At 44.7% G+C, this 24,785-nt stretch overlaps 1 protein-coding gene across 5 annotated transcripts in view; it reads right to left on the bottom strand.

Moving 5' to 3' along the window:
* Positions 1-24,785, bottom strand: part of KATNIP (katanin interacting protein) — a 184,407-nt gene that overhangs the window by 11,528 nt on the left and 148,094 nt on the right. For all 5 annotated transcript variants that reach the window (XR_012787351.1, XM_075565272.1, XM_075565274.1 and 2 more), the window contains 5 exons: positions 23,298-23,455; positions 16,355-16,419; positions 13,869-13,979; positions 1,586-1,725; positions 1,013-1,114 (listed from right to left, as the gene is read on the bottom strand). Coding sequence is in view for 4 of the 5 variants with exons in the window: in XM_075565272.1 (XP_075421387.1) it covers positions 1,013-1,114; positions 1,586-1,725; positions 13,869-13,979; positions 16,355-16,419; positions 23,298-23,455 (576 nt within the window). In the remaining variant the exon portion in view is untranslated. The remainder of the gene's footprint in view (positions 1-1,012; positions 1,115-1,585; positions 1,726-13,868; positions 13,980-16,354; positions 16,420-23,297; positions 23,456-24,785) is intronic.

The raw sequence follows: 24,785 nt of genomic DNA, 5'->3' as shown, positions 1-24,785 counted from the left end.
GGGAGTGGCTCAGTGAGTAAAAGACACTGACTCGCACTGAGAATTTGAAGTATTGGAACCTGGTTCAATTCCCGGAGTCGGCTTCTTGTGACCTTGGACAAGTCACTTTATCTCCCTGTGCCTCAGGCACCAAAAACATAGATTGTAAGCTCCTCGGGGCAGGGACTGTGTCTGCAAATGTCTCTGTAAAGCGCTACGTAAAACTAGCAGCGCTATACAAGAACATGCTATTATTTCTATCAAAATATATATAAATATATTAGATTGTGAATGTGCTCACAAGTGATATTTTTATTATTAATATTAGCTATACGGTGGAGGGTTTTTTGTCACCTTTTTCACCCACCATAACTAATGTATATTAAAGAGGTCTCTCTGTCTGTCTGTTTGCCCGTCTCTCTGTCTGTCCGTCTCTCTTTCTGTGGTTTCTGTGATTTTCTTAGGGAGAAAATCTAAAATGAAGGGGTACACTCTCAAAATAACCACATAGGCACAAAATGGTGAGGCAAAGACGTGACACAAATGGAACTGACCTAATACAGCCTCAAGGATGTCTTCTCTCTACTCCCTTTGTATCTAAAGCCCTCTCCTGCCTTAAACCTTTCTCACTTTCTGCCCCACACCTCTGGATTGCCCTTCCCCTCAATACCCGACTAGCACCCTCTCTATCCACCTTACTGTAAGACACACTTGCGTAAAGAAGCATATGAATACCACCGTGGCTAATACTATACACGATACATAAAGCTTGGCCCCCTCCAGACACACTTACCTGAATGCCCTCCTACTGTCTCTGTACGTTCTCCCCACCAATTAGATTGTAAGCTCCCCAGAGCAAGGACTCCTCTTCCGAAATGTTACTTTTATGTCTGAAGCACTTATTCCCATCATCTGTTATTTGTTTTATTTGTTATTTATATGATTGTCACGTGTAGTATTAATGTGAAGCGCTATGTACACTAATGACGCTGTATAAATAAAGACATACATACAAATCTACCCGCATACTTACACCAAATTCCTTGACTCCTCTTTTAGGGGTTTTAGCATAATTCCATAGTTTTATCATGGACACTGTAGTTGGTCGATCAAAAACAACATAAATCCGATTAACCTGTTAGAAAAAGTTAAATCATAAAGTTATAGAAAAAACATATTTACAGTTATTATTCCCTTTTTTTTTAACCTGTTAGCTACTTCTACTTAAATGCAAGACATTTTTAAGACAATGTATCTAAGGCCGCGCTTATAGTCCCGGAGACGCGACAAAACAAATGCATTGAATCCGTTGCGTGCGCTTATAGTAGGAGCGACACGACGGCGCGACAGCTTGGTCGCGATCGCTGGAAATCAATTCAATTAGATTTTTTCAGCGACCGCAGCGTCGCCGGGACTATAAGCGCGGCCTAAGAAGGTCAGTTGATAAATCAAACTTTTAATTGCTGGGCCAAAATGGCTGAACATGTAAAATTTGCCATTAATACAGACATGGTATTCTTTTCTACCTCGGGTACCATCTATTCATGCTTACATCTGCCTGCATGGACATGTTTTGTATGAAGTACCGAAATGCCAACTTTCTTACCAAGCCAGGAAGAATGGGTGAGAGCCACATGTGTCTGCCGTCATTAGTATCATTTACATCGTTAATTAGTTTATCGGGTGTCCTCACGTCTCCACACACATTATCCAAAATATTTATGCTTTCTGGAAAAGCAGCAATATCTAAACAAAAGTCAAAGATCTGCCAACGGTAAAATATGTTGAAAAGAAATACTGTTCAGAATATTATGTTAAAAATCAAATATTTTTTGCTGGCTCAACGTAGAGGTTTTTTTTTTAATGACATGTCAAATCTAATGCAATTAGCTAATCTTTTGCTGGCTTTCCCTCATTTTTTATCTCAATCCTGGTGGCAACGTTATCAAGATGAACGGGAACTTTCTTATTGCTAGTGCAGGTTGCATAATCCCCATAGAGAAAAAACCAGAAGCGACAGCGCAGGTGACTCCACTCAACCGGATACAATCTACAGTGAAAATGATTGTGAAATCTGGAGCTCCACAGAAAAGACTTCCCAAATTCTGTACCACAACCCACTGGGAGCACAAAAATTCCACAGGGGTAAAATAGGGCAATATAACTTTAAGAGTAATGGGGTGACTGAAATGAACAGTGATGTGAAGAGTGTTAAATAGTAGAAGAATAAATACTTATAGTACTTCGTATGCACAGATGACAACTGAATACTATGGGATCTCTAGTATGCAACAAATCTCCAGATATACAGTATGTAGAGGGGAAAAAGGACATACATAGTCTTGCATTGAGCCCACTCAGGTCACATAACTTGCATTGAGACTACTATCATAGATCCCGACTCCGGACCGGAACCGCTCCCTACTGTACCTCCGCACGTGATGTCACTTTCCGGAAGTGCTTTAACCGGCACGCTCTGCAGGAACAGGAGGCTGGTGTCAGGAGAGGTGGAGATCTGCGGCGGTATTCTGCTGACCCCGAGTGGGCTCAATGCAAGTTTTTATTTTGGAACATGAATGCAAACACATAAGTGTACATTTTAAATGTGATAAAGCGATGTTACACTATATTCGCCTTTCTCTTTCATCTTTACTGGGAGAACCGATCCAGTATAGCAGAAGAAACCCATTTTCTCTGCAAGATCAACGGATATTTGATCACACTCACATGATTTTCATTGATACCATGTGAGTGTGCTTGATTCATCTAGAAATCACTGTAGTAATAAAGGACAGAGAGAGAGTGGGTGGTACTGTGTAATACCTTTTATTGGACCAACAAGTAGTTGATATGTTACAAGCTTTCGAACCTATCAGGGTCCTTCATCTGGTATGGCAGAAATACAGAAACATAAGTATTATATACAGTTTTTGTAAGAGGGATATCTGGTTGTCAGGGGCGTAGCTATAGCCTGGGTAAGGCCCGGGGGCCCGCGCTTTTTGGGGGCCCGCTATCCTCGCCTGTCGGCTGAGGCAGGCGGGAGATGATGGTACGTGGCCGGGAGATGATGGGAGCGGCAGCGGTCCGCCAGCGTTGGTCAGAAGAGCAGCCGGCAGAGAAGTTGTACTGAGGCAAGCAGGAAAGCCGGGAGGAGCGCGCCCTGGCGGTCTGACCCGGAAGTCTTTCTTACTTCTGGTGTCTGCTGCCACAGCGCGCTCCTCACCTTGTGCTGTCCTGCTTGCCTCAGTACAACTCCCCTGCCAGCTGCTCTTCTAATCAACGCTGGCGGCCCGCCCCCGCTCCCATCATCTCCCTGCCAAAGGTAGGCATGGGAGAGAGAGTGCTGGGGGGAGAACAGAGAGGGAGAGAGAGCGTGGGAGAAAGAGAGCTGAGGTGGAGAGAGAGCTGAGGAGAGAGGGTGAGAGCTGAGGAGGGAGAGGGTGAGAGCTAAGGGGGGAGAGGGTGAGAGCTAAGGGGCGAGAGAGAGAGCTGGTGCGGGAGTGAGAGCTGGTGAGGGGGAGAGAGGAGAGGAGCAGGGGGAGAAATGATGAGGGGAGAGAGCTGCTGATGGTGAGTGGGAGAAATGATGGAAGGGAGAGAGAGAGAGCTGGTGTGGGGGAAAAATGAGGGGGAGAGAGCTGGTGATGGTGAGGAAGAGAGGGAGAAATGATGAGGGAGAGAGAGAGCTGGTGACGGTGAGGGGGAGAAATGATAAGGGGGAAAGAGAGCTGGTGATGGCGAGGGGGTGTGAGAGCTGATGAGGAGGAGGGGGAGAAATGATGAGAGAGAGAGAGAGAAAGCTGGTAATGGTGCAGAGGAAGGATAAAAAAATAGCAGTTAGTATTAATGGGGCCGTGAATTTTTCTTGGCCTGGGGGCCCGACAATTTCTAGCTACGCCACTGCTGGTTGCAATGAATTTTGAATCACTGTTTGATTTAGCCAAGATGTATTGCACTATGTACAGTATGTTCTTTCTTCCTCTACACATATCTGGAGATTGGTTGCATACTAGGGATCTCATAGTATGCACAGGTGACAACTGAACACTAAGTACTATGAGCATTTATTCTTATTACTAGCTTTCCCCGGAGTAACATACGCCGATCTAGCAGATCTTAAAGGTTATTAAACATTACTCTTTGTTTTCACCCTCCCCATAATGCCTTGCTGTCTCGTCCCCTCTTCCCCATCTCCATCGTGACCTGCTCCTCTTTGCACTCCCTGCCGTACTCTGCCTGCTCCTCTATGTGCACACTACACTTCCTGCTTTCCTACTCATCTCACCTGTCTCTCTCTTCTTACTGTCTGTTTCCTCCTCACCTTGCGGTCTCTCTCTCCTCCATTCTTTGCACTCCCTCCTGCTCCATGTGCACACTGCTTCCCATTCCCTCCTTGTAACTTATCTGTCTCCTCCACTCCTTGCTGTCTTTCTTTCCATCGCTCCTCCTTGCTATTGCTTAGCAACCCTGTAACAGCTGAACCTTTATACGGAAACATACCCCAGATATAGATGATAGATTATATACATATATCATAGACACACACACACACACACACACGAAACTCTTCATATTCCCCCATACAACTTTAAAACAATTAAAAATGAAGACAACTTGATGGTGGCAAGGCCACAGAATTCCATAGTTACATAGTAGATGAGGTTGAAAAAAGACGTACGTCCATCAAGTTCAACCTACTGTATGCTAAATTAAACTTGATTATTTAACAACCTCTCAAATAAACAAGTAACATCTCCAGCTTCGCAGCTAGAAGAGATACAGTAGTTGACAACCATACATTTAACACAAACCGCTGCCTCCAAGCCAAGAGCATACCCTTTATTAGACTGATTTATTTAAACTGAACCAAAAACTGCACATAAATTGACAGTAACCAACTGTGACAACCATAAAATTAAACAATGCTTGAATTAAGCACACATCGACAACAACTAAACTGAACAACCATTAAACGATCACCAAGTGGCCCCACTAGCCAATAACCACAACTCAAACTAACAGAACAAGGGGTCAACATTTGCGTGGACATGTCCCGTGGCTAAATGCCAAAAAGGCAAATCAAAATAGTTCTACCTTTATTACTATTAGTACCAACTTTGAAAGCCAATATACAGCATGTTGGCAGTGTTGCCATTTAATTCTGTGTTCATGTTTAATACTGTACATTGCATTGTTATTCTATGTAAACTCTCATTAATCTTTGTTGTGCCTCCCCCTTTCAGCTTGTAATGCAATTCACAGAAAAGGACCGCTTTCTTGCATTTAAAGTCAATGACAATTCATTATACTGGCAGACCTACCGCTTAACATGCTCTAGTAAAGATGGTATACTGGGCTCCAGTGCATGTTAAAAAAAAGTCTGTTTAGCATTGGGTTATTATGGCCAACTCATACCATGCATGTCAGGTTCCTTGTAAAATAATATTCACAATTTCGAGTTGACGCAAAGCACACCAAAAAATGGTCTCTATAGGCTGTTCCAAAAAGACGTACTGCACCCATATAATGTGAGAATATGGGCACTAATTAACGGACTGCGTATAAAAGGCAGTCCAGGCACCTCCCTGGTTTGTTCTGGAAGCCCACACGCTGACAGCCTCAGTGAAGGACTGCAGGGAGATCTGCGGCTCAGGTACAGGTATGAGTGGGGGAAGAGTTTAGTTCTCCCACTTACAGAGAGTAACCAAGACGTATTAGTTAGAGCTCCAAAGTGGAGTTAGCTCATTTTAGTTTTTATGGATCCTTGTTTTGCCTTGTAAATAAACCCTGTTAAGCGAATCCCAAGTTTTCCTGTCTTTAATACGGACAAAAGACCCTGCAGAGTAACCAAGACATCACTATATATATATAAATATATAAAACACAAGATATAATTAAATTGGACTGCGCCTCCAATTGTTCAGCAATATGGTAAAATATAAATGCCCATGGCAAGAATACCTGTTATGAGTAAGGACAATATATATCTAGTTTAAACTGTCTCAATTACAGAAATAGTACACATATATAAATGCACATGGACAATTAGAAAATAACCAGAAAATCAATATGATTGAATGAAAACTAAGACCTATGCTAAATAATGTAGTGCTTCTGATATGCTTAATCCAGTGTGTGGAGAAAAAATATATATAAATATATATATATATAAAACCATGAAAAAATGTGTCCGATTTCACTGGGATACTGGCAGCCTTCTTCTCAAGTGCAACTACTTTTCTTCACACGACCTAAACAGAAAAAGAAAAAAAAGAAGAAAAAGCGCCCGATCCTAGTGTAATATCTTTGATGATAAAAATGTAATGGTCTTGAACATTAACAATTTAAAACTCACAAACATCCGAAGTTTTAGTGCATATTATGAGAATACTCATGCCCCAACATGTACCAGGAAGCTGCTCCGCTTGTCCTGCTCTGCTCAAATGGTCACAAGGTGACCTCCTCATGAGTCCTCCCAATAGGTGTTGTCTCCTAGAGAGTCCTCCGGCAACCCAAAGCAGGCACGCAGAGTTCCGGTCAAGGGAACTCCCAATCAGCGTTCCGGTCAGGGGAACTCCCAATCAGCGTTCCGGTCAGGGGAACTCCCAATCAGCGTTCCGGTCAGGGGAACTCCCAATCAGCGTTGCGGTCAGGGGAACTCCCAATCAGCGTTCCGGTCAGGGGAACTCCCAATCAGCGTTGCGGTCAGGGGAACTCCCAATCAGCGTTGCGGTCAGGGGAATTTCCAATTCTCAGGGTAGAATATACACTCCTCCGGCGTAGTGATTCTGATTTGTAAATCACACACCGCTTCTCAGCAGCCCACAGCCCTACGCATTTCCTCAATCAAGCTGAATTCAACAGGGGATGGGTTCTGGTTGTGTGTATAATTTTGGCCCTTACTCAATATGCAGTAATGTGAAGAGGTCTGACCATGTGCTAGAATATATTTAAGTCCCATTCATTCAAATGAACTTGTCTTCTCGAGCCCAGGGAAAATAGATGCTCAGAATATGTTAAATTAAATTTAAGGTGTAATCTAATCCCTCCCAAAATTAACTTTGAGCAAACATATAATAGGAAAGCTTAGATAGATTAACTTTTTAACTTTAGTTTCAAGAATTATTATTTCATGGCATCTGTTACAATGGGAGATTGCCAAAAACACCAGCAAAACGACATGGTAAAAAGGAAAGTATATACATTGAAAGTAGGCTGCGTATAACCTGTAGCGAGTGAGTGAACACGACTACGGTATATTGGATGCAAGACAGGAAGTAATATGTGACAGAAATGTTTAGAACTTTATAATGGAAAGGCAGCCAAATCATAAAAGAAAGATATGTGAGATTCATATCCTTGATATTAATAGATATTCTAGCTATTCTTTGCAGTGCCGGGTTCTCACACGTCTCTTATCAAACAGCTCTATTCTCCGAGTTGATGAAAGCAGCTGAGCTGTTTATTAGCTTTTTAGGAGATATCTTACTTAGTAGCGCGGTGACCTCATAAGCAGAGAATCTCCGTGCACTTCTTCGCTTTGTATCCTCTTACACTAGCTTGGTATTGCAATATTAGTTCTCTATACTACTGCCAAAAATGTTTCACTGTTTAAGGTATTTAATATGCCTATAATGTGACCTTTAATTAGTATGGACTTGTTTCTGCTTACAGAAAAAAGCTGGCCACTACTGTAATATTCTAACAGCATAAGGCTGCGCTTATAGTGCTGGCAACGGTGACGTCATGCTGCGGTCGCTGGAAAAATCAAATTGAGACTTCCAGCGATCGCGACCAAGCCGTTGCTCTGTAACGTCGCGCTTACTATAAGCACATGCGACGGCTGCAATGCATTTGTTTTGACGAGACGTTGCATCGCTGTCGCCGCATGAGCCTTAAAAGTGACATTAGGCCTATTAAATTAGATACCGTAGGTCTATTACAAAGGTTTCACTTGCAAAACATACAGATTTGGCAGACTTCATGGACCCCTCTGGTGCGCTAAGGATAGAATACTTAAGTTACTCTGCACCAACACTGCCATTAAATATTATGAAAATTCTGATATTGTGTTGTAATGGGATGTTATATTAAGGGGGGGAACAATGTTACAAGCTGCATCTGTACCAGATGTCCCCCCTTTAGAACAAACGGCATGCAAGACATTTAATGAAATCATATTTTTGTCTTTAATACATAGTGTGTTCTATGTGTCCTTTACCTAATTACATGTAAATTAAGTCAATTGATTTGTTTTACCCAAGGACAGTGCCTAATAGGTAACGCATTATCACATAGCAAGAACGTGCACAATTGGAAGCAGTTCATAAAATGATTTTGTTACAAAGCCTGGGCACACACTTAGGACTTTTCTTTTTTTATTCTAACTATTAAAGCAGCAATCCCCCAATTTGCCCCCACCCTTAAAATATAGATATTTTTCACATGGAAGAGAAACAGGAGGTCCCTGGAGTTGAGCCGTGTTAACCTTGGGGGACCCCATGGTTCCCGAGATACTTACCAGATAGCGGGTTTTTTATTTAATTTTAAACACTACATTATTGTAGCGGTGGGTCTCCGGAGCTGAACCACATTGATTTCAGGTCCGGGGACCCCCTACTTCCCGAGATACAGGCCCCATGTTAAAATCCTTTGGGTCACGTGACCGTGGGATCTAAACAAGGCAGAGGGATACCGGCACCCAATAACGGGACCTGTATCTCGGGAAGTAGGGGGTCCCTGAGGCTGAAATCAACTTTATTCAGCTCAGGAGACCCCCTGCTCCCGCGCACTAGTATCAAACACCCCCCCAAAGAAAAAATCATTACCTTAGCAGATAGCTGCTAAGGTAAGGAAGCTGCTTACATTTTATTTTTATTCATAGTGTGCGTGAGCAGGGGGTCTCCTGAGCTGAACAAAGCTGATTTCAGCAACAGGGGCCCCTTACTTCCCGAGATACAGGCCCCTGTATGGGATGCCGGTATCCCTCTGCTTTGTTTAGATCCCACATGGAATTTAACATGATGGGGCCTGTAACTCGGGAAGTAGGGGGGTCCCAGAGGCTGAAATCAACTATGTTCCGTTCAGGAGACCCCCTGCTCACGCAAACTATAAATAAAAATAAAATGTAAGCAGCTTCATTACCTTAGTGGCTTGCCGCTAAGGCAATGAAGAGGTTAAGGGACAATAGCAAATTTTTGGGGGGCAGCGGGGGCGAGTTAAGGGGGTACTTGTCCCTTCACTCACCCCCTCTGCCCCCAATAAACATTACAATATATACTACGCACCAATACACAACCCACCCAGCCCTGTGCCCCCACATAAAAAATGTGTTTGTGTCCCGAACCTTCCCATCAAGACACTGTACTCATGGGGACAATGTACACAATGAGGAACATCAAATACATGGGTACACTGGTCGGGCATGGTCTGACTTACCTGCTGTAAGGAATCTGTTCCTGGGTTTGGCTGGAGCTCACTCCTGCAGAGTTGGTGAGCTCTCAGACAGCCCTCCCCTTGGATCTGCAAGCATTATCACCTGTGCTTGCAATCACTGCAGCTCTGTCTCTCTGCTCTGGAGGAATTCCCACACACCCATGTCTTGGGATTGGCTATCTGCCCTTCTTATACTGGGCTCTCCCTTTCCCTCATTGCTGAGCATAAACCAAGATTTTCTTGGATGTAACTGTGTTTGCCACAAACACACCTGCCTTAGCCTTGTTCCTGAGACCTACTGCATTCTCCCCAGGCAGAGGTCTGCTTCCTGGTTCCTGTACTGAAGCGCTGGATCCCCAGTGCTAGTCTTGCCTTGTTCCTGAGACCTGCTGCATTCACCCCTTGCAGAGACCTTAATCATGGTCCGCTCCCGCTCCTCGCACAGAGGCCATTCCCACGCTTCAGCTGCTATGCTAAAGCGCTTCGCTCCAGCCTACCAGTTGCCAAACCCCAGCCTGGATATCGACTACTATGACGTCTCCAACTCTGACCCCGGCTTGTCCATGGATTACCCTGCCTTCTCCAACCCTGAACCGGCTACGATTGTGTGACGGTTCAGGGGATTCCTTCCCCTTCATGTGTCCCTGATGTCACACGCTGTCAGATTACAGAGGGCGCGCACACGCTCCTCTTCTAGGGGTTTCCAGCTTCCTGACTCCTCCTCTCATGCACTGCAAGCGATCTCCCTTACTGGTTCCCCTGTCTCCTCCTCTTCTCCTCCTCACCTATCCCTGCTGTCTCCCACTTCACCTTCTGCTCCTCCTCTCTCTCCTATTGGTGTTCCCTCCTTTATAACCCCTGTCTGTCCTTTCTATCATTGCTCTGCATAGCTTCTGTTATCCCTGTGTGTGCAGTCCTATGCTTGGCTCTCCTAGGTGTTCCAGCTTGTTCCTGCTCCTGCTTTTCTCTGGATCTCCCTGGTTTGACCTCTGCTTGTCCTAGACTACCCTGCTCTCTGTTGCCCTTGAACCCTGCTTACGAACTCTACCGTGCTGACCTCTGTACCCTTGGAGTTTGGCTTACGAACTTGACGACTCTGACTTCTGGATCCCTGGACTCTGGCGCACGGACCCCACTATTCTTACTCTGTACTCCCAAGGCGTTGCAAGTATCACTAACTATCTTTCAACAGGCCCGGCAATGCCATACCACACTCTGGACACGCCCTCACTGCTGTGGGTGCGTGGTAATACCCTTCCCACCTCAGTATTGGGGTCTTGCCAGGTCTGCGGGCATACAGGCGTGACAAATTGACTACGAACTGCGCAATCCAGAACCGGCTTCGTGGTCTAAGGTCGGTGTATTCACATCCCCACCTCAGCCCCGCGGTCCGGTCCAGGTTTGTGGCGAGCACTTCCGTTACACCTGCCTGATCCCTGCGAGGTCATCTGTGTGTGGGGGCTCCAAAAGTAGAGGAGCGATTATCTATGGGTGGGCTCCAAAAGCTGGAGAGCATAAACCACCTTGGTGGGCATCGGTGTCGACGGCACCTCTGCTAGGGCAACTGCCCAACTGTGGCTATCTGTGACTGGGGTCACAAGAGTATCCTGTCCATGTACCTTCACCAAGATTTGTGCAAAGTGAAGGTGAAAGAAACGGCGCTAGCTCTATTAGTGTGCTCTTGTGTTATACAGTGAGTTAATAATAAAATCGAATGATTATAAAACTTTGTGACGTGATTCAATAACGTGCAAAACAATATAAATGAGTTCAAACCCCCTGCTCAAAACCCAGCTGGTGGGGACTGGTTTCACTAGTCCCACAAATCTTCACTCTCCAACTGCAATCCAGGGGGAGCATAAAGGGAAATAGAACAAAAAACAAAAAACAATCTAAGTGCAGACAGTTTTTAAAAGGTGTATAAATTTGTGTCAAAACCGTTGTGTCAAAACCGCTCGTTTTTGACTTACATCTTGTAAGTAGGCAACACATAGGAGCCAAGACAGAACACAAATTTATACACCTTTTAAAAACTGTCTGCACTTAGATTGTTTTTTGTTTTTTGTTCTATTTCCCTTTATGCTCCCCCTGGATTGCAGTTGGACATGTACCTTCACCGGCATCTCTGTCCGTAGGTACCAGTGCCCAGGACCGACCCTATCAGGCTGCCCCTAGGGGTACCTTGTCGCAGGGGACCCCCAGACCGACTACCTGTCAATTGCCTGGGACCCCTGGTTGAAAAAGCAAATCTTTGGTGACTGCTGGCTGTATCTTGGCTTGGATCTACTGCATGGCTGCCGTTTGCTCTACCTGGGGATATAGCCTCTCGCAGGATGTCCATCCTGTTGATGGGACACGTTGACCCAGACTGGGGTTACTGGACTCCCCAGGAACCCCTGGATCTGTTGGTCCCAAATTTAGGGGGCCGGTGACATCCTCAGTGGGCAGGGGTACCAAAGGCTCCCCTGCCTGGGCAGGTGACCTGCTTTCACTTCTGGTGATGGCTGCTACGGGAGCAGCATCCTCAGCAAACAGAGGTGCCCAAGGTCGTTACCGAGTAGCACCTCAGTACCCAACCAAGGCAAAACACCCACATCTCTCATACCGCGACCGGCACCCCAGTCAAGGAACACCCGGGTGACCTGGATTGACCTAGGTCCCCTGTCTGGCATAGTTACCTGCATCCCTGTGCCCGGGAGAAGAGACTCTGGATTGACCATATCAGGTCACACCAGAGTAACAGTGGCACCGGAGTCAATCAGGCCAGCTGCCTGGAGAGCTCCGATGGTGACTTGCCGCAAATGCTTGATCGTCACATCGTTGGAAGGCAGCCCGACAGCTGCAACCTGATGCCCATCTACCACTTACGGAGGGGGTAGAAATCGCCGCCTGTGTCCACCTCTGTACTTGCTGGGCTGCGGCATGCTGCTCCGCTGTGAGTACCAGTCGCAGGGCTGTATGCATATAAGATTGTGTCATCTGCATACATGTGTACTGAAGCTCCCTTACAAGCTGTAGGATGATCATTGATGAACACTGAGAAGAGTAAGGGCCTCAGAACAGAGCCTTGCAAGACACCACAGGTGAGATACAAGGGGTTGGAGTTAGAGCCTGAGATGGACACATGTTGGGATTTACCTGGTAGGTAGGAATTAAACCAGTTTTAAGCATGTTTCCTTATTCCAGAGCACTGGAGTTTGTTAAGCAAGATAACATGATCAACAGTATCAAAAGCCTTTGCAAAATCTTGGAATATTGAACCAGTGAGTTGTCCCAGTTCCATTCCACACTGAATTTTATTGCAAACTTTAAGCAGGGCAGTTACCGTGGAGAGTTTGGGATGAAAGCCAGATTGGAATTGGCTAGGGATATTTGTCTTGGTATAGTAATCGCTTAATTGGGAGTGAACACATTTTCCCATGACTTGGATAGTATTGGGAGAAGAGAGATTGGCCTGTAGTTCGAGACAGTGTTTTTCTCCCCACTTCTGTGGTTTGGTATGGTACTACGCCAATCAATTGGTTTATTGGCTGTGTGTTATGGCTGGCAATGCAATGTGTTTTTATTTGATGCGTGTACTGTATTTTTTTTGCAGGTTGGATATTGCCTAGCATAGTGGCAGCTCATGCCCTCAGGACATGTGTGTGCAACCATGCCAATCAATTGTGTTTTTGGAATTTTTAAGATTAAAATTGAATGTGCTTTTAATTTGAGGCTTCTATTGGTGATTGGCAGGTTGTATATTGCCTGACATGGGTGTGCCACCGTGCCAATCAATTGTTTTTTTGGCATTTGTAATGGGTTTTTATTTTCTATGTAATACTGTGTTTTATTTAGGGCCTGTTCTTTTTAAGCTTTCACATTTATTGCTACAGTGTTAAAGCATGCCCATATTATGCCAATCAATGGGTAGCAGGGGTGGTGTTCCCTGGTAGGGTGGGCAGCAGGGGAGGGTGGGTTAACCCCTTAATTACTATAGCAGTAACTGATTAAGGGGTTAGGGGCCATTAGATTGTATTTTTTAATTATTATTGTGCTGTTGCTGTTGATGCCCACGGAGGACGGTGATGAGGATGCAGGGGGTTGGGGGGGGGGGGGGGGGGGTATTTATTTGAATGAATTGAAAAAAAATTTATGCACAGGCGAGCGGGACCCCCGGAACCCGCAGGGACCACCCAGACACCCGCGGGGAACACCTGAGGTCAACCTGGGGGCCCCCGGACACCGACAGGATCCACACGAGGTCCCCCAGACACCCGCAGAAACCACTAGAATAGATCATGGATAATAGTAATTTTACCCCCATCAACCACCCCACCCCACCCAACAAGCCTGGCATAGCCATACATATGATATTCTAATAAATATCATTCGTATTTATTTTGTAGCCTTTCCTGATTAATATGTTTTAGAGCACAGTACCAAAAGTAGGAATAACTTTAAGTAAAGGATATTATCTTCTGTGAGAAGGATCTTTTCTCTGTGTTCGTTGTACAATTCAAGACCATTTAACCCAATGTAATATGGGTCTCCCCAGCTAGTTAGAAGCTGAAACTGAAAGATAACTGAAAAACAAATATTAAGGAAAACAGATTTTTTGTTTCTGAGAGATTATATTCTATAAATCTAAGAAAAATGCATATTAATTCAGGAAACTAGCTTTTTACCTTGTGGTTTTAAGTGACTGTGATGGGATACTTGTGCCAATCTTCAGAAACTTCTGCAACTTTGGCAAACATTTTAAATTGACCCAGCAGCGAAGAACAGTTGAACAATTAAAGATCCTCTACATAAATAAATAAATTAATAGATCGATCGATTGATATTGCATTTAGAATTTAATGGCGCAAAAGGGCAGTCCAACGTAGCTGGTTAAAAAAAATATTTCTTTAAACCAACTTACATTTACTTTTTGTGTTCCATCCTGGTTTCATACCTCACTGTGAAATACAATACATATTATATTGCAGTTCTTTATTGTGGAGAAATATTGATATAAAAACATTTGCTCTGGACCTATTAAAATGGTCACCATGGTTACCATCTAAAAATGACTTTATAGCTCTAATCATTAAGTTTGGAATGTTTGTTGTATTCTCAGCAAGAACAGTATAACCTTAACTCAGGGGCGCGCAAACTTCTTCAGCTGTGACCTCCTTCCCGGGAGCTGCAGCGTTCGCCCCCCCCCCCCTTCCGAATGGCTCGGCGTCAAATGACGTTGCGGGTCATGCGACGTCACGTGACCCCATCGCATCATATGACGTGCGTTGTCATGGCGACTTGTGACGTCACGGCGTCATTTGGCACCGCAATGCCATGACGACGTGTCGCTGAAGACCCGGCCGGCAGCAGGTAAGTGAGTTACAGAGCCTCATGCCTCCCCCGGCATTTAATTTAGTAAAGCTGAGTCTACTTTATCTATATCAGTTTTTTGTGATTTGTTCATGTTCTGTGTGTTAATATATATTTTTTAAGCAAATAACCCGAGCTCGGATGCTTTCCTAGCTTGGAAAAGAGACTTCAAAGCATGAAGAATAGGGATCTATGTATCCTATGCATGTATTCTAACATACACACACAGCGGCTGAAAAAAGGAGTTTTGCCCACTTGACCTGATCTGTAGTTTGTGCGGCATAGATCAGTTTGCATGATCTTAAGGAACGGTTTGCATGCGAGTTGGAAACATAATTGGACATTTGGTAGCAGCCATTTCTGCGACTCACCCCTCCGCCATCACAGCCGATCCGCTGCTGGAGTCCCCGCCGCCAACCGCTTCCAAGGTAAGTTTAATTACTGTTTAGGGTGGGGGGTTAATTTAAGGGGTTTAAGTGGTTATTCTAGGGGGGTTTAGGGTCAGGGCTTATGGTAGGGTGTTTTAGGGTAAGGGGTTAGGGTAGGGTGTTTACGGTAAAGGCATAAGGTAGGTTTATTTAGGGTAAGGGCTTAAAGTAGGGGGATTTAGGTTAAGGGGTTTTTAGGGTAGAGAGTATTAGGGTAGGGTGTTTTAAGGTAAGGGTTAGGATAGGGGCGTTTTAGGGTAAGGACTTAGGGTAGGGGGTGTTAGGGTAAGGGTTTAGGGTAGGGGGAGTTAGGGATTAGGGTAGGGGGTGTTAGGGTAAGTGTAGGGGGTTTTAGGGTAAGGGTTTAGGGTAGGGGGTGTTAGGGTTAGGGGTTTTTAGTGTTAGGGTTAGGGTAGGGGGTTTAGGCACTTACCTTGCAGGCGAAGTGGCCGGCAGCAGAAGCTTCTGGCAGTAGGGTAGATTTGAGGCAAAGCACCGGCAGCCATTTGGTCATGGTGAAACGGCCGCGACCAAATGTCCTAGATATTAAGTTGGAAAGATGTCTCTAATGCTTTTAATTGTGCTGATCATTACCACCCAAAATAATGGGGACCTGTCCCAATGTACAGCAAGAAAAGGTTAGAAATAAGCGATATGCCACTTATACCCAAGGTTATAAAGCGTTAACAAGTGCAACTAAACATATTAATACATTTGAAAGCAATTTACATGTGAAATCTGTGTAATCTCAAATCCTCTATACCTCGGTTGGTAATAACAATAGCTACACTTGAAAAAGAAATTAAAAATAGTTGGTGAATACAGAGAAAAACATGTCCAAGGACAGTGGATTGTCACCACTCAATGCAGCCAAAACATGAATTCTGCTAGTACATTTTAGATTCTGTACCCCGGTCATGGAGATCAACATGCTGCCATTTTAAGAAATAGAGAATGAATACGTTTTCAGCTTTGTAAGGCTACTGCTAAATAGAAGAAGTGCATAGAGAATAAGTTTAATTTGTGTTTGTTTTACATACATTGCTGTTAGTTGTGCATTAAGGGCAGGACATTTCTGCCTTATTTCTTGCATTGTAGGAATGTGCCTGAAGAGACATCAATTTTAACATTGCAATGTACCAGAAATTATAAAAGGATACAGCCACATGGCATCAAAGGTGCTTCATAATCCATAGTAGCAAGCTCCATACACTTTGAATGACTCCTATAAAGAAGAATAAAAAAACATTAATTTGAATAGGCAAAATATAGATTAACAAATATCTCAAACAGAATGTGAAAACATACCTCAAAATGTACTGAGTGAAGAAGAATCTACCCATAATTAATTGTACTGGAATAAAATTAACCAATAAACATAACATACTATTACTCCATAAAAGCCATGTCAGTGGCATTGTTTATAATGTAAATGTAACCCCCTTGTAAGTGCAGGCAGCTGACACACATACACAGCCCCTTGACTGCAATAGGAAACTACAACTCCCAGCTTGCTGTGCTGCAGCATGGAGCCACTTCCGGGACCTCAGCCAATGAGACTGGACTCTGGAGAGGCTTGGCTAACAGGAGCCTTGAGGAGTCTCTGGCAGGACCTACAAGGGGATAGCTGCTACAGCATAGCAGCTTGGACGTCTGCAGGGTTGATCGAGAGTGACCCGGGGATCAGCTGGAGACCCGTTGATAGTGAGCTGAGAGTTCCCAGAGTGAAAGCAGAACCTCTTGACGATTGGCCCACCGGATTCATAACGAGAAGCTGCATGGAGTGTTGAGAGAACTGTCAGAGGGGACCCTCAACAGTTGCAAGTAAAGGTGGTACGAAAGCACCGCTGTGAAGTACAGTCCTGCAACACTTTAGTGTGTTAAGAGCTCCAACGGTGTCCACCACTATTACATAGGCCCATATACTAAGGATTGGGTGGCCCACTATCACCTAACACTGACATACACCTGCGCGGCGCTTATGTGAAGTATTATGATATATGCTGTATTACAAGTGTAGTGACCCTTTGCTGGGGATCACAAGGTTCTTAAATATTGGTATCCGTCATATAAAATTGGTTATATCCCCCACACTGTGTACTTATTTTACGTTGTCTGACCTTAAGCCAAATGTGGCATATTGATTAGCAATAAAGGACTCAGGACACCACCTCAGCACCGGGTATTAGTCTGGGGCCTAAAAGTAACAGGGGTTGCATTGGGGTTGCTGCTGAATTTTTTTTGTAGTTGACGTGATATACACAATACTGTCCCCTCATCACAAATGGTCAGTCAAGGGAATGGTTAAAGTTAACCCAGTAGCCTTTTATTGCCCAGGAAAGCTTAGATTTTTCCAGAACATTGGCTCTATAGCGCCCCCTGTCAAATGTAACTGACAGTTCCTCATCATGAGTGCAGCCATTATAAGCGAGTGGGGTGTGTACGGGACGGCCTGGATTGGAACAGAGTGTTAATCGTAACGATCCCAGATACGGGCGATGATGCGACTATCAATTGGCCACTAAGAGCAATGGGTGCAAGGAGGCCGCCTTGGGCCCTGCGCTCCCTCCTGTTGGCGCCGGGATCCAACGTCCACCCAACAGGAGTGGGAAGCTGGAGGGAAAATGCCCCCCCATCTCCATCCTCTGGTCAGGAACAAGTTGGATCCCAACAGGAGGAGGGAGAAGAGGGAGAGGAGAAAGCGCGGGGCCCCCGGACCAGCAGTGAGGTGTGTCTGTATGTCTGTCTCCTGTAGCATTGCATTGCCATGGTAACCGACCCCATAGGACGTGTTGCCATGGCAACATGACATTGCAACGTTGCCGAAGGAGGGATGCTCATCAAGGTATGTCCCCTTGTTTTACAGCTGCCAACGTGCCGCCTTGCAAAGCCTAACTTAGAAGTGGCCCTACAAAAGATTGTGAGGAACAAAGGGGTCTCTGCTGACAGGGTTGACCGCACCAGAGTGGAACAATTAATATGGCGGGCTCCCAAAGCAGACGTGATGATGCTATACCTGCGTCTCCAAGAATGGAAAGAGACAGCCCCTAAATTCCTAGAGCTCCTAAGTGAGATAAGGGATGAGGAACAACAGATGGCTGTGAGACCAAATAAGATCAAATAAGAGTGTTGTGGCTAACAGCCAGTGGGGATCTGGCGACAGTGCTGTTGTGGAAATATTATATTTTAGAACTATGAGAAAAGCCATGTTTTGTGTTACAGTAATTATGGGTTACAGTGAAGTAGTAGACTAGACATATGAAATAAGTTTTTTCCTTCTCTGAACTTTGTCACCTTATAATAGCTGACCTTGTGTTTATTTTCCTGAGGTGGGCTCCTCAAGTTCTCATCTGTTCATTGTCTCTTTATAGAGTTAGGCAAGAGATATACTGCTGCTAGCCTTGAAGGAGGAAGATGAGATTGTCTGGCAGCAAAATCTGTTCTTTATGTTTAGTCGGCTAAATTACATAGCAAATAAATAACCAATAATGATATATCAAATTATGCATGCCCGTCCCCTTTTTGGGGTATAAGTAAGGTTGTTTTGGAACATCATCAGTGCTTTTTGTGCAAGTCAGACAGCAATGTTTGATTCGTATTGAATGCACTCTTGCAACCGGCCGCTGCAATAAAGTTTCTCAACAGATTGCTTTTGTCTAAATAATAATAAGTGTGAATTGAGTTTTTCCACGACACTGTCGATGCACTGCCGGGTAAAAAGGGGCCACCCCTAGCTGGGACACAAAGGCAGAAAATTGCAGATTAGCATGGACCTGACAAAGCAGGTGGGCTCCCCAATGGAGTGCCGGAGCTCCCGGCCTTATTACAGATAAGAGAGATGTCAAGAAAGGATGCTCAGCCCAATATAGGGGAAAGGCCCAGGAGGGAAATACCATCTAGAAGGGGGATGAATACAAGAGGAGCCCCCACTCTGATGGACACTAGCCTTGACTTCTGCTATAGGTGTAGAGAAGAAGGACTCTATGCCAAACACTGTAGAAAACGGAAAAAATCTGCAATATGTGATTAAAAGATTCATCTGGTCCGAGTCTAAACAGGGAAATGAAAAAAGGGACCCAGTGAAGGGACATACTGAGAACAACATAAAGCAAGGCTCTTCAAAGACTATCCTGCAAACAGACTGGAATGATCTCACCTGCCAAAAGGCCTAATTGGCCCATCGATCGAAGTCGAAGCAAAGATAGAGGGGAAGAAATGTGACGTCCTTTTGGATAGTGGATCCTAAGTATCCATTATCTTTAAGTCATGGTACAATAATCACCTGAAGAACCTGCCATTACAGCCATTGGAGGGACTTGTCGTGTGGGGTCTCAGTGATGCCAGCTATCCATACCTGGGGTATGTAGTCGTGAAACTGGAATTCCAAAAGAAGATTACGGGAGTATCAGGACTCCCGATGGTGGTTGCCTTAATATGTCCGGAAGTCCAAAGAAAGGAGGAGACAGGAGACATTATCGGGACCAATGCCAATATCTTTGGGTAGCTAGCAAAATGGTTTCAGACATTGGAACTTGCGCATTCATCCACTGTGTTTGATGGCCTACCAAAGAATAGAGAAGATAACAATGGCCCAGGGGGAGGGGCCCTTAGGGAATTCAGATGGACGGCCCGCGTCCAGTCAGGGTACTGCCAACCGTATGTGTACAGGAGAAAAGGGAAACCTAGTATATAAGCACTCAATTACAACATTATGTATAATTATAATATTAAAAATCATTTATTGTCATCAATGAATATAAAATATAGGGGTTTAAAATCAAAATACAAATCAAACAGCACGTGACTGTAATCTAGATAACGTAGCTGTGACAGCTATGCAGATAGAACATATGGGAGATTCTTGACGAGTATTCAGAATCCCGTGCTGTAAGTGAACAGCCTACTATATAATATAGTTACAGTAAGGGACCAGTGTAAAACCGCTGTATTAATACTGTCTCAGACAGCCTATGATTGATATGGTAATCGACGTGGCTTGTGTATCAGCTACTAAACCAAGGCTTGAATAATGACTACAGACCAAGGCTAACCTGCTATAACCCAATGGTAATTGCAGATATACCTAAAGGTGTAGGAAGATACACAATTAATGGATGTGTAGTGTCCAACAGGGCAAGGAGTATATAACTCCGTGCGAACACACCTCCACTACACCATCAGCATTAAGTGTTAATCCACTGCTGCGGAGGGCGGGTAGCAGAGACAGTAAATAGCATATGGAGATAGTGTATACATATACAGAGAGGCAATAATATAAGAAGGATAATATCCTGTATGCAGAGTGTGTCAATTACCTGTTGCACGTGGACAACAGCAGCACAGCAGCCCCGTATGAACGAGCGGCTGTGTTCTGAGGTTACTGGGGATGTAATCCCAATCACCCGACAATGACAGCTGGTAGATCTGTGGCAAGTAGAAAGTGCCGTGAATGACACTAAGCGGCTTCCCGCAGGGACCACCCAAAGTGTGACCCCGTAAGCCAATGGCCCCGTACGTGCCCTGAAGAAGCGTTCAAACGTGAAACGCGCGAGTCTGCCACACTCCCCTTCTTACACGCGGGACGCCTTCATTTCGACCGCAACACTAATTGATATTGTTTCATAGTTGCGGAGTCCCAGCGTCTTGTGTCTTTGTTACCATATGATCCTGCGTGTAGCATTTAGTACCGCAGGATCTCTCCTTGTAAGGGACCTCTGTTCATACTGCTGTTTTTAGTAAGGCATGTCCTCGAGCACATCAGCACTGATATATCAATGATCAGTGCTGATGTAGGGGGACAGTGCGTGTAGAACTAATGTTCTACACCTTATTTGGTTAATATCCTGTTGCTTTTTGAAAGGGTTACTTTTTTACTTTGGTAGGAATCACTTCACTCAACCTAGTGATTTGGACAGCACTGGTTTAGCAGTCTCCCAAACACAGACAAATACGAGCTCGAGAAGAGAGGAGTCAGACAACAGGTCTGCTTCCACACTTCAAAGTTTATTCAGTTGTGCCCCGACATTTATACAAAAAACCAAGGGCATGTTAATACATAACATATCATGTTTAACAAAGAGAAATGACAAGTTTCTGTAGAGGTTATGTATCTGTGTCTTTGGACAAAGCCTTAGTAAATCACTACATCTTGCTTGTGTTTGACCAGCAGTTTCTACTTCTACATTACAAAGAGAAACGCAGGGAATATAATTCCCTGTACTGTATTCTTTGTGAAGCGAGGAGTACACTTTTGGTGCTATATAAATAAAGATATACATACTACATACTGATTACCACACTCTGAACAAATGGACCACCCTGGACCAATAAACACTGCCACGCATAGAAGATGCACCTGACTGTCTCACAAGGAACACATGGTTTTCGGTCCTCGATTTACGTAATGGGTACCATCATATTCCAATGTGTGAAAAAGACAATGAGACGACAGCCTTCATATGCCTGTTAAGGTTTTATCAAATGGAGTGCATGTCATAAGGAGTGTTTGGGGCTCCAGCCATTTTCCAGAGACTGATGGAACGAGTTGTGGAGGATATGAACTTACTGGAAGTGTTAGTATATTTGGATGACATAATAGTTTTTGGGAAGACCTTGGAAGAGCATGAAGCCGGCCCGATGAAGGTACTGGACCGACAAAGTGTGATAGTGGACAAAAGCTGTACCTGGACAAATGTCAGTTCTGCCGGACGTCTGTCACTTATGTGGGGCACATTGTGTCTGAAGGGGTGGAAAGTCAGAGACAGAGAGAGACAGAGAGAGACAGAGAACGGCAGGGGGGAGAAAGAACGGCAGGAGAGAGAAAGAGAGAGAACGGCAGGAGAGAGAAAGAGAGAGAACGGCAGGAGAGAGAAAGAGAGAGAACGGCAGGAGAGAGAAAGAGAGAGAACGGCAGGAGAGAGAGAGAGAACGACAGGAGAGAGAGAGAGAGAACGGCAAGGGGAAGAGAGAGAACGGCAGGGGGAGAGAGAGAGCGGCAGGGGGGAGAGAGAGAGAGAACGGCAGGTGGGAGAGAGAGAGAGAGAATGGCAGGGGGAGAGAGAGAGAGAGAGAACGGCAGGGGGGAGAGAGAATGGCAGGGGGGAGAGAGAATAGCAGGGGGGAGAGAGAATGGCAAGGGGGAGAGAGAGAGAGAGAACGGCAGGGGGGAGAGAGAGAGAGAACGGCAGGGGGGAGAGAGAGAGAGAGAACGGCAGGGGGGAGAAAGAGAGAGAACGGCAGGAGAGAGAAAGAGAGAGAACGGCAGGAGAGAGAAAGAGAGAGAACGGCAGGAGAGAGAAAGAGAGAGAACGGCAGGAGAGAGAGAGAGAACGACAGGAGAGAGAGAGAGAGAACGGCAAGGGGAAGAGAGAGAACGGCAGGGGGAGAGAGAGAGAGAGAGAACGGCAGGGGGGAGAGAGAGAGAGAACGGCAGGGGGGAGAGAGAGAGAGAGAATGGCAGGGGGAGAGAGAGAGAGAGAGAGAGAGAACGGCAGGGGGGAGAGAGAATGGCAGGGGGGAGAGAGAATGGCAGGGGGGAGAGAGAATGGCAAGGGGGAGAGAGAGAGAGAGAACGGCAGGGGGGAGAGAGAGAGAGAGAACGGCAGGGGGGAGAGAGAGAGAGAATGGCAGGGGGGAGAGAGAGAGAGAGAACGGCAGGGGGGAGAGAGGGGGAGAGAGAACGGCAGGGGGGAGAGAGAATGGCAGGGGTGAGAGAGAATGGCAGGGAGAGAGAGAATGGCAGGGGGGAGAGAGAGAATGGCAGGGAAGAGAGTAAGAGTGAGTGAGTGAGTGAAAATGGCAGGGGGAGAGAAATTCACTCCAATGTGAATTTTACCATGAGTCCAAATAATTAGCTAAATTTGGTAACTTTTGCGGCAAATGTTCGTAAAAACATTTTTGTTTTTTAAACAAATTGGATTGAAACCATTGTTTTGTATGTAAACTTTAAAAAAAATGTTGGCCAAACTCTTTGCCTTAGGTGAATTTCCCAACAAATGAAAAAGGTAATGTGATTGTGGTTGAAAATAAAAACTGCAAAAATACCGTATGTGATTGTTGTATTGTTATTGCAATAAAATACCGTGCAGAGAGAGATATCTATACCTGGATTGTTTATCAATCAGTTGCTGTTGTTGTAGATAGTCAACAAAGAGAATTTCCTGAGCAAAATCAAAGTGACAGTTGCCAGGTCCTTTACGTATGAGAAATCCTTCTGGTGAAGAAATGCAGTGTCCATCTAGAGTAACATGGACAATTTTAGCCTAAAAACAGAAAAATCAGATTGAATTATTTTTCTTGGTAGTCAACTATTTTTTGCAGGTTTTAAACTGTACGGTGTCTATCCCCTTTTTGTATTTTAGAATATATGTATAATAATATGTACAGTTAGGTCCGGTAATAATTGGACACTGACACAATTTTCATAATTTTGGCTCTGTAGGCCACCACAATGGATTTGAAATGAAACAACTGAGATGCAATAGAAGTGCAGACTTTCAGCTTTAATTCCCGGGGTTGAACAAAAAAATCGTATGAAACGTTTAGGAATTGCAAACATTTTCATACACAGTCCCCTTATTTCAGGGGCTCAAATGTAATTGGACAAATTAAAACAATCATAAATAAAATGTTCATTTTTAATACTTTGTCGAGAATCCTTTGCAGACGATGATGGCTTGAAGTCTGGAACGCATGGACATCACCAAACGCTGGGTTTCCTCCTTTGTGATGCTTTGCCAGGCCTTTACTGCAGCTGTCTTCAGTTGTTGTTTGTTCATGGGTCTTTCTGCCTTAAGATCTGTCTTCAGCAAGTGAAATGCATGCTCGATCGGGTTGAGATCAGGTGATTGACTCGGCCATTGCAGAATATTCCATTTCTTTGCCTTAAAAAACTCCTGGGTTGCTTTCACAGTATGTTTTGGGTCATTGCCCATCTGTAAAGTGAAGCGCCGTCCAATCAACTTCGCTGAATTTGGCTGAATCTGAGCAGACAATATATCCCTATATACTTCAGAATTCATCCAGCTGCTCCTGTCTTCTGTCACATCATCAATAAACAGTAGTGACCCAGTGCCATTGGAAGCCATGCATGCCCATGGCATCACACTGCCTCCACCGTGTTTTACAGACGGTGTGGTATGCTTCGGATCATGAGCTGTTCCAAGCCTTCTCCATACTTTTTTCTTCCCATCATTCTGGTACAGGTTGATCTTAGTTTCATCTGTCCAAAGAATGCTGTTCCAGAACTGGGCTGGCTTTTTTAGATATTGTTTGGCAAAGTCTAATCTGGTCTTTCTATTCTTGCAGCTTATGAATGGTTTGCACCTTGTGGTGAACCCTCTGTATTTGCTCTCGTGAAGTCTTCTCTTTATGGTAGACTTGGATAATGATATGCCTACCTCCTGGAGAGTGTTCTTCACTTGGCTGGATGTTGTGAAGGGGGTTTTCTTTACCATGGAAAGGATCCTACGATTATCCACCACTGTTGTCTTCTGTGGACGTCCAGGCCTTTTTGTGTTGCAGAGCTCACCAGTGCATTCTTTTATTCTCAGAATGTACCAAACTGTTGATTTGGCCACTCCTAATGTTCCT

This window comes from Ascaphus truei, chromosome 11, assembly GCF_040206685.1.
Source record: "Ascaphus truei isolate aAscTru1 chromosome 11, aAscTru1.hap1, whole genome shotgun sequence".
NCBI lineage: Eukaryota > Metazoa > Chordata > Amphibia > Anura > Ascaphidae > Ascaphus > Ascaphus truei.
Note: the sequence above shows the minus strand (reverse complement) of the source record. Positions and strands in the feature narration are given on the sequence as shown.